The sequence below is a fragment of the Podarcis gaigeae genome (genome assembly GCF_964106915.1).
Source record: "Podarcis gaigeae genome assembly, chromosome: 9".
In the NCBI taxonomy this organism is placed as follows: Eukaryota; Metazoa; Chordata; class Lepidosauria; order Squamata; family Lacertidae; genus Podarcis; species Podarcis gaigeae.
Window position 1 is genome coordinate 51,111,405 of NC_139685.1, and position 10,309 is coordinate 51,121,713.

Below are 10,309 nucleotides of genomic sequence, written 5' to 3' on the forward strand. Positions count from 1 at the left end.
TTCATAATAGGAAGAAAGCTCAAAAAAGCTTGTGTGCCAGATTACTGACTTTGGGAAATGTAAAGCAAAGTTTAGGGTTCTGTGGGGCACTTTCGGAAAGGGAACCTTTTTGAACAATGGTAAGCTTCCAAGCATACACAACCACTATATTCATTGCTATGGTTTTCAGTCTTTTGCAGTTGGGCTTATTGGGTGGGATTCAATCACAGAAGAGCCAATTCAGGTTGCACAATTATAAATGATAGGGAGATACTGTGCAACAAACCAGCATCTTTGAAAGACTGGACTTTTTGTGATGAGGAAAGTGATGGAAAAATGCACTGGAAAGTGTGTGGTAACACTTTCTTTGACCCACCATCATCTAACCTGTGCACAAACAAATAATAATGTATTAATTAAATAACCAATGTCTAAGCTCAATAAACAGGCCATTGCCAAAACAAAAAAAATTCCTTCCAGTAGCACCTTAAAGACCAACTAAGTTAGTTCTTGGTATGAGCTTTCGTGTGCATGCACACTTCTTCAGATACCGCATGCACACGAAAGCTCATACCAAGAACTAACTTAGTTGGTCTTTAAGGTGCTACAGGAAGGAATTTTTTTTGTTTTGACTTATGGCAGACCAACATGGCTACCTATCTGTAACAGGCCATTGCCATAAGACTATTAGGGAGAAAGCTCTCTAACTGAGAAAAGGTTGAGAAAATAGACTCAGTAGTGATGTAGACTGCAGACAGCCACTGAAGGAAATGTTTTTAAAATTCTAGCATCTATGTGATTTATGTGTTTAGATGATAAGACAGACCCAGTTCTTTAAAATGCTATGAAGCTCTAAGTGTATTCAAATATATTTTCAGTCTTTTTATGATTAATACGAACTATAGTTAAGTTTTCTGTGTTTGCAGTCTGTTCTTTGAGCACTTCCCCAAGTTTATTAATGTTATTCTCTCACAAAACTCAATGGTATTCTAACAACACTTCATACTACTTGGCATTTACATGTTTTTGTTTGCTTCCTTTTTCCATCATGAAAAATATAAACAGAGAGAAGAAGTCTGTTTGTTTAGCTGTGGAGGGGTCAGTAGAGGAAGCAGCGTTAGTTATCTTGGCAAAGGTATTGCCTCAAAGGCCAAGTTGTAGGACATTTTAGAACAGAAAAATATTTACTGCCACATTAGATAGCAATGTAATTTAAAATACTTTTCTTACCAGCTGCAGTCGTAATATTAGAACTGAAAAAACAGAACTTGTTGTAATTTCAAATGATATCTGGAAGTTGGTAAATGGATTCTCTTAGGTGTTGTACCCACAGCTATGTAATGTAATGTTAAACGGGACTATACTGTACTGGAAGATGAGTAAGGCAAAAATCACATTCATCATCACCGCAGCACCTGGAAGTCCACAAAAAAGCTCATACCATCAGTTCCAGAACAGACATCCACTGACCAGCTTTTTCATTATCCTATCTTTTCTATCTTTCCCCCCGCTACACACAAAAAATTGCAAAAGGCCTTGAGAGCCTTGGTAAAAATTAATACAATAAATTAAGTGAAGACTCCCCTCCATAATCCACGAATTTGCCATTTTAATATTTTGCTCAAGGGAACGTGTTTTTTAAAGGGGGCACTCATCACAGTAACCATCATAAAGACAAGAACACAATATTAGAGTTCCCCAACCACACCAAAGACAAACAGACAGATGCTTCTTCTCTCAAACAGGAGATAAAGAGATCAAAAGCAAGAACACTGACATCAAGATTCCAGAAAAGCCAAAAGACAGTTGTTTGACTGATCCCCAGAACTGATAGTCAACACTAAGAATTATGCATGCATGCAATTGCAAGAAAGCAGATTTATGATGTGCATTCAAGAAGCACCATTCTATGCATATTTGCTCATAACAAAGTTTCCACTTAGTTCAATAATACTTTGTTTTGTATAAACAATAAGATTGCAGCCTTGACGTGGGTTTGTTTCCTCTTAACCTTATTGAACCAGGAGAACTTGTGTATGTTGTGCCAAAGATTACAAGCGGATGGATAGCTGGTGACTTTATTAAACCAAAAGATACACTAGATAAGACAGGGGATGCATTCATATCTTACACATATACTTTGTTGGAAACATTGAAAGAATTAAGAACTCACAAAAAAAACTTATTGGTGCTGTGCTAAATAGCAAAAGGAAAAGGAAACCTCTGTTCATATTAGCAGGAGCATAAGGCGAAAGCAGCCCCTCTCACTAAGACTAGAGAACATTTGTTTGGTTCAGTGATGCACTAGCTGCTGTACTTCTATCCTGGAAAAGTTATGAAACTAACTGACAATTCCTCACACAAAGATCCATCACAAACAAAAGACATTCTGTTTCTTAAACTTCTTCATCTGCCCCAAATACGCTGCTTACATACATACACACAGTTAAAAGCTAACAAATGTACAGTGCAATCCCATGCATGTCTCTTTGAAAGTAAACTCCATCAAAATCAAAAGGGAATTACCGTATTTTTCGCTCTATAAGACGCACCAAACCACAAGACACACCTAGTTTTTGGAGGAGGAAAACAAGAAAAAAAATATTCTGAATCCCAGAAGCCAGAACAGCAAGAGGGATCGCTGCACAGCGAAAGCAGTGATCCCTCTTGCTGTTCTGACTTCTAGGATAGCTGCGCAGCCTGCATTCGCTCCATAAGACGCACACACATTTCCCCTTACTTATTAGGAGGGAAAAAGTGAGTCTTATAGAGCAAAAAATACGGTACTTCCAGATATGTCTTTATAGGATTGCAGCCTTACTGAAACATATAAGTCTTCTTGGACCATTGTTTATAACCAATCTTTATGGATTGATGTGCTAACTCAAAGCTCATCATTACAGTGGTACCTCAGTTTAAGAACAGCCCTGTTTATGAACTATTTGGAATACAAACTCCGCAAAACCAGAAGTAGTGTTCCAGTTAGTGAACTTTATCTGTCTACAAATGGAAGCCAAATGGTGGAAGGGCACCAGTGGTGGGAGGCCTCATTAGGGAAAGCATGCCTTAGTTTAAGAATGGCTTTTGTTTTAAGAATGGAATTCCGGAACAGATTAAGTTCGCAAACCGAGGTACCACTGTAGTAACTTCCATGGGAACAAAACATTTGCTGAACAGTTTCAATTCTTAAAAGCCTATGCCATTATACTGTGAAACAACTTAGAGATAACTTTATGTTTACCACCTGAACTGGCCACCAGACTTTAAAATATGCTCAAGATATATTTAACACAGCATTCTTCTCATGTTACTCTGCCCTTTTAAACAATATTGCAAGAAAGACTATTATTAGTCTTCTTTCCCTGCCCGTGCACAAATTGTTACAACATTAGCACCACTATAAACATCTTCCAAACATAGTTCAATGCTCAGTGCCAACAAGTTCGTTGAATGACTGACATCTGAAACTCTGAATGATGGAGCTAAACTTAAAATCAACATGTTTTCTATTAAAACTATGTAAGTGAATCCTTAAGTAATCAGAGGGTTTTCCCAACAAGAGACACCGCATGAGTACATCCTAATCCTCAACAATAGCTTAGAATTGTGAATAACTAAAAGCTAGTTTTCTTTCTTTTAGTTAAAAACAAACCAGCCCCGATCATCTCCATCAAATTTCACTGACTGTCAGCTTTATTATGACATTGTGCTTCACTTTTCAAACTGTATGATAGTGTGTCACAAGAGGGGCTGAAGTGCGCCTACCAGTGCAATCTTATTGCATAGGTACACAGAATTAAATCCCTTTACATGCAATGGGGTTTACTCCAAAGTAAATGTACACAGGATTTCAGCTGTGATCATCAATACTGCAACCACAGACACATATTAGAGAATAAACCTCACTTAACATCAAAAAACTAAGAAAACATGATGCATGGCTTCCTTCTTGCTGCATTGAGCACTACGTTCTTTTCAGAGTGGGAAGACCGTATGCAACACTGATTCTCCTTTTCTATTAACATAAGGTAAAGGACCCCTGGACAGTTAAGTCCAGTAAAAGGAAACTATGGGGTGTGGTGTTCGTCTCACTTCAGGCCGAGGGAGCTGGCATTTGTCCACAGACAGCTTTCTGGGTCATGTGGCCAGCATGACTAAACCACTACTGGCACAAAGAGGATCGTGACGAGTGCCAGAGCTCAAGGAAACGCCATTTACCTTCTGCTGCAGAGATACCTATTATATCTACTTGCACTGGTCTGCTTTTGCATTGCTAGGCTGGCAGAACCTGGAACAGAGAAATGGGAGCTCACCCTGTCATGTGGATTTGAACTGCCGACCTTCCGATTGGCAAGCCTAAGAGGCTCAGTGGTTTAGATCACAGCACCATGCGTGTCCTTTTCTGTTAATATATGATAGTCACAAGATCCCAAAAAGAGCCTGCTGGATCATGCCAAAAATCCATCTAGTTTAAGGTCCTATTCTCACACTGGTCAGCCTGGATTCACAACTGTCCATGGAGGCACAGGACAATTCTGTGTCCAGGGTAGCTGTCCACCAGCTCCATCTGTTATGTTGACTGAGACCCCTACCTGCCCACCAACTGTCTCACCAGAGTGGTACATGCTGTGCTTATCTCTCGCTTGGACTACTGCAATGTGCTCTACATGGAGCTACCTTGGAAGGTGACTCGGAAACCACAATTAATCCATAATGCAACTACCAGATTGGTGACTGGGAGAGGCCACTGGGACAATATTACCACTGGTCCTGAAACATCTACAGTGGCTCCCAATATGTTTCTGAGTAAGGAAACCAGCCCTGAGTGCTCACTGGAAGGACATATCCTGAAGCTTAGGCTCCAATACTTTGGCCACCTCATGAGAAGAGAAGACTCCCTGGAAAAGACCCTGATGTTGAGAAAGATTGAGGGCACAAGGAGAAGGAGCAACAGAGGACGAGATGGTTGGACAGTGTTCTCGAAGCTACCAACATGAGTTTGACCAAGCTGCGGGAGGCAGTGGAAGACAGGAGTGCCTGGCGTGCTCTGGTCCATGGGGTCACGAAGAGTCGGACACGACTAAACGACTAAACAACAACAAATGTTTCTGAGCACAATTCAAAGTTTTGATGCTGACCTTTAAAGCCCTAAATGGCTTTGACCCTGTATACCTGAAGGAGCATCTCCACCCCCATCATTAAGCCCAGACATGGAGATCCAGCTCAGAGGACCTTCTGATGGTTCCCTCATTGAGAGAAGTGAAGTTACAGGGAACCAGGCAGAGGGCCTTCTCAGCAATTGTGCCCATCCTCTCATCAGATGTTAAGGAAATAAACAACTATCTTCTTTTTTTTAATAATAATTTTTTATTAATTTTCCAATACAATCATACAATTTTATCCAAATTTTAACAAATTTTAACAAAGTACTCTTTTTGGTCTTCCTTCAGCTTCTCTGGTAATCATCCATATTTACCCTTCAATACGCATTCCTTTAATTGCATTGCCATTTGTCTTCCCTCCCTTTTTGGAAATAAACAACTATCTGACTTTTTGAAGACATCTGAAGACAGTCCAGTATAGGGATGTTTTTAATGCTTGATGTTTTGCTGTGTTTGATGTTTTTATTTTCTGGAAGCCACCCGGAGTGGCTGGGACAACCCAGTCAGATGGGCGGCATACGTATAAAATTTATTCTTCTTCTTCTTCTTCTTCTTCTTCTTATTATTATTATTATTATGTCTATGGGAAGGTGACAAGCAGGACCTGAGCATGACAGCACTCCTACCTCCCAGGGTTTACAGCAACTGGTATTCAGACACATACTGCCTCCAACTGTGGAAGTAGGATTCTCTACTATAGTCGTAGCTGACAAGGAATTCCCTGAGGGTTTGAGACCCATCGGCCACACTCACAACTTAAGCCAGCCAGCTGAAACAGTGTATCATTATTAATTATAATAATAATTTTATTATGTATATCCCGCCCATTTGGCTGTGTTTCCCCAGCCTCTGGGCAGCTTACAGCATATATAAAAACATAGGAAAACACCAAACATTAAAAACTTCCCGACACAAGACTGCCTTCAGATGTCTTCTAAAAGCTGTGTAGTTCTTTATCTCCTTGACATCTGAAGGGAGGGTGTTCTAGAAGGAGGTTACCACTACTGAGAAGGCCCTCTGCCTGGTTCCCCGTAACTTCACTTCTCGCAGTGAGGGAACCAGCACAAGACCCTTGGAGGACCTCAGTGTCCGGGCTGAGTGATGGGGATGGAGACACTCCTTCAGGTATACTGGGCCAAGGCCATTTAGGGCTTTAAAGGTCAGTAGCAACACTCTGAATTGTGCTCAGAAACATACTGGGTTTCCCAGGGTGTGGCTGCTGTCACACATTTAGTATGAAACATGTATCCAATTTTAATAAAGAATTTCTTTCATTAAATCACTTTTACCTTCAATACAACTTTTATTTGATTGAGGGCCATGCAGCTACATTAAAACATCAATGCATTTTGTGACACTTGAGAATAAACATACAGTACTTTAAGTAAAGTGTAGGTAGGTAACTAGAATACAGGCAGACAAGTAGGGGCACTAACTGAAGGCGGGAACGTTTAAACTATATAAACTAAGTTTATAGTAGGTTAAGCTGCATCTTGTATACACACCTGTACACAGAGTCAACAATTCTCAGATTATAAGCAATATACTTTTACTTTTGTTTTACTGTAAGCACAACTTTGACCCCGAGAGTAACAACCCACAACTATTCCATACTTAAGGAGAGATATCAAACCTCATTTCAGAGCCAATGTGCCTACATACTAGATACCTCCTTAATGTGTGGTTTAAATTGCTTTGCTCTACAGTATTGACAATCGGGGTGCTTATCAGAGGGCTGGAAGAAAGTGGTTTATTTTAGACCTTAATCATCCAGGTTGGAACTGCTACCTTTTTTTTTTTGACGGCTTCAGGTTATGTGCGTATTATATGTGCTGTTATAAAGCTACAACCCCATTGAACAGGTCGTGATTTACTTCAGAGTCAATAGACACAGAACTCCACTGCTGGGTGGCGCCGTTCTGAACACGCGCAACGGGGGAGTCTCAAACCCCCCACGTGCAAGCAAACCTGCGAGAAGCGTCGCGTCTGAATGAAGAGCGCGCGGGGAGCTTGCGTGTAGCGTTCACTCGCGCCGTTATTCGGGGCCCCGTCCCTGCGAACCCGAAATGGCGGGCCGGGTGCTTCGAGGCGGGCGAACAGGCAACGGAGGGGGGCTGCACAGCCCGGCGAAAAGCCTAACGGGGCCCCTTCGCCCGGTTGCTGACAGAAACGCCAGGCGACCCCGAGGCGCCGCCTCAGGTCGGAGCCTCCCCGTTGCTCCAGGCAGAGCCTCGCCTGCCAGGGAAGGCCTGGCTGGAGCCCCTCTATCAGCGCCCCTCTTCCCCTCCGTCGGGCCCACAGCTATCTGCTGTGTGGGGGGAGCCGGCCCCCGGCTCGAGCCCTTTCTCTGCACTTACCCCATGGTCCGGGTACCACCTACATCCGAAACCCCCTGCTCGACTCCTGCCCGAAGAACCCGGAAACCGGCGCCGCCTCCACCTCCGCCGCAAAACACCGGCGGGCTCCACCCAAGCCCTTCCCTCAGGGACGATCCTGCCAATCATAGGGCGCAGGCGGTGCCCGCCGTCCAATAGAAGCGAGCCGCAGCCGGAAGAAGGGGGTTGGCAAAAACGAGGCTGCTAGCCAATGAGGAACGCGGAAGCCTCGAAGCGCGGGTGGGGTGGAGGGCGGAGGCCCCGGTTGCGGAGCGAGGGAGCGAAGCGCGTATATAGATGTATATAAAAAAGAGAGACCTGCGCGCGTCGCTCGGCTTCGGGGTACGCTTGGGAAATTTTCACGCTGCGCTTTTACGCTGCCGTCAGAAAGCGCCGTCCGCACGGACGTCACTAGGGCACAAGGCAGTTGGATTGGGGGTTGGGAGGAGGTTATTTGGGGCTGCCAAAGAAGCCTAATTAATAAGAAAAGCGAGGGGGACAGTTTTTCAAGTTATCCAGAACTCTTAATCACTGTTACAGATAGGTAGCCGCGTTGGTCTGCCATAGTCAAAACAAAAAAACTCCTTCCAGTAGCACCTTAAAGACCAACTAAGTTAGTTGCGAAGGTGCTACTGGAAGGATTTTTTTTTGTCTTAATCACTGCTTAGCATCCAGCCTGACAAAGAGAGCGGGATAACTCGAAAGCTCACTCGCTATTTTGTGACATTTTGGTCGGTCCAAATACTGTAAAGGTATTGCCTGGCTGTGGATGCAACAATTTAATCAACACGCTATGTAACAACCAATAAAACTCTCACTAAACTCTTCTTTTAAGAAAGGAAAGGAAATGCAGGCTGGGGAGGTTCAAAACTGATTTTGTAGAGGTAGGGCGGGAGGGTGTGGCCATTTTCACAATCAAAACTGCTGCACCCCCACGTGCTGCTTTCTCACCTAGGAGAGTCCAGACCCTCCAAGTGTCCCTATTTTCCCGGGACATCCGTGATTTTGAGAAGCAGTCCCAGTTTCTGATATGATCCTGGAATGTCCCGCTTTTCCCCAGGACATCCCTATTTTCATTGGAGATATATTGGAGGGCGTGGAGTTATCCGACCCTCGAGCCGTCTGAAGACAATCCTATATAGGGAAGGTTTTTTTTAAAAAAAAAATGGTTAATGTTTTATTATGTTTTTATATAAGTTGGAAGCTGCCCAGAGTGGTAGGGGCAACCCAATAAGATATGTGGGGTATAAATAGTAAAATTATTATTATGGAATGGGACACCCCTATTTCCATCGAATAAATGTTGGAGGGTATGGGAGTCTCCCTGTTTTCCTCTCACATGTGAAAGCAAATAGGTTATTTTAATAAGGATTTAATAATGGTCCACAACACAGGGAAAGTGCTAATCCCCCCCTCCCCCAAAGCCACCGCCAGGGTCAACCACTGCAGGGTCCCAGGACGCTGCAGGTTCATTCAGTATTCTATTTGCCTCAAGACAACCTGTAACTTAGGCTGTGTACACACATAGCCTTTAAAACCCACAGGGGTCATTTCTTCCACAATGCCCTTTTGTACATAGCAGTTTGCAATTGTACACGCCTTATTGTGGCAGCTAGTATCAGATGGGTGTGTTTTCATATTAGTGCACACTGGTGTTATCCACTCCTCTACCCTCAAGTACAGTTTCCACAGTGTGTGTGTGTTGCATTTTTTTGAGAGACAGGTGCTGGAAACTGCTGTGTTGATTTACAGATATACAGAGGATATATATATTGGTATACAGAGGCTGCTGTATTGCTGTACTGCTTGCTTCCTATTTCATTCATAGACAAGTTAAACATAGCCTTGCAATGTCAATGGGCCTGCCACAAAAGGAGTTGACCTGAGAAAGCACTCTGCATATATATGTGGCCAGCAAAAACTTGAAAAGTGCATTCTGGGCACCAAAAGGATTGTAACTGTTCTGGTAGAATGCACTTTACATGGACAAATAATATGGGACAGGGACAGGGACAACAGGGATGACCTCATGTGTACAGCACACCGGAAAGGTGCCTGCATCTCACACTGCAGTGTACATTATCTCGCAGAATGTACATACGCTTAGTAGCAGTGGACTATAGTGCAGGGCTGCCATAAGACAGAGACAACCTAACCCATAATATGGAAATAATAACAATAGGCTGCATTTGCATTTTTAGCAGAACATGTAAACTAAGAAGAATGCCTGTTTTTTAAAACAAAAAAGACCTGCAGTTAGCAAGAATCCTGTCTTTGTTTCAGCATCTCATTTGTGGGGTTTCACCTACCGCCCATGCCAATCACACAAAAATCCTAGATTCCCATGTTGTTTCCTATAGGTAGTTCTCGCTTATGCAGAGAGCGGAGGGGTGGTCACTAAAAGGAGCCATGAATCCAAAGACAGGAATTGTACGGCTGTTTTAAAAGTACGCGCCAAAGAGCACAAATCTGTACAATAAGGGAAACTGGGTGTTGTGTGGAGGCACATTAGGCCATGCTTGAGCATAATATTTAGATAAAGGCAAAAGAAAACAATGCACAAAGAACATGCCTCCTCTGCCTATCTTGAATGGATTAGTGCTGGGACAGTGATTCAGTTCATGTTTGACTTGCACCAAGTAGGAGTATGTGTAAATAAACCAGGCGAAATGGAACAAAAGAACTGTAGAGGCAGGCAGCAGCAGAAACTGTAGCTTTAGGGAATCAGTAATGGCTATGAGAACACACAGGCAGAACAATGCAAAAGGCTGCAAGCCTGTAAAACATTAAAGT

General features: G+C 43.0%; 1 protein-coding gene across 37 annotated transcripts in view; it reads right to left on the reverse strand.

Moving 5' to 3' along the window:
• BLTP1 (bridge-like lipid transfer protein family member 1) overlaps positions 1 to 7,660 on the reverse strand; it is a 102,815-nt gene extending 95,155 nt beyond the window's left edge. For all 37 annotated transcript variants that reach the window (XM_083755147.1, XM_083755148.1, XM_083755139.1 and 34 more), the window contains exon 1: positions 7,499 to 7,660. In XM_083755147.1, coding sequence (XP_083611273.1) covers positions 7,499 to 7,645 — 147 coding nt within the window. In that variant the 5' untranslated portion in view covers positions 7,646 to 7,660. The remainder of the gene's footprint in view (positions 1 to 7,498) is intronic.
• Between the last annotated feature and the right edge of the window lie 2,649 nt (positions 7,661 to 10,309).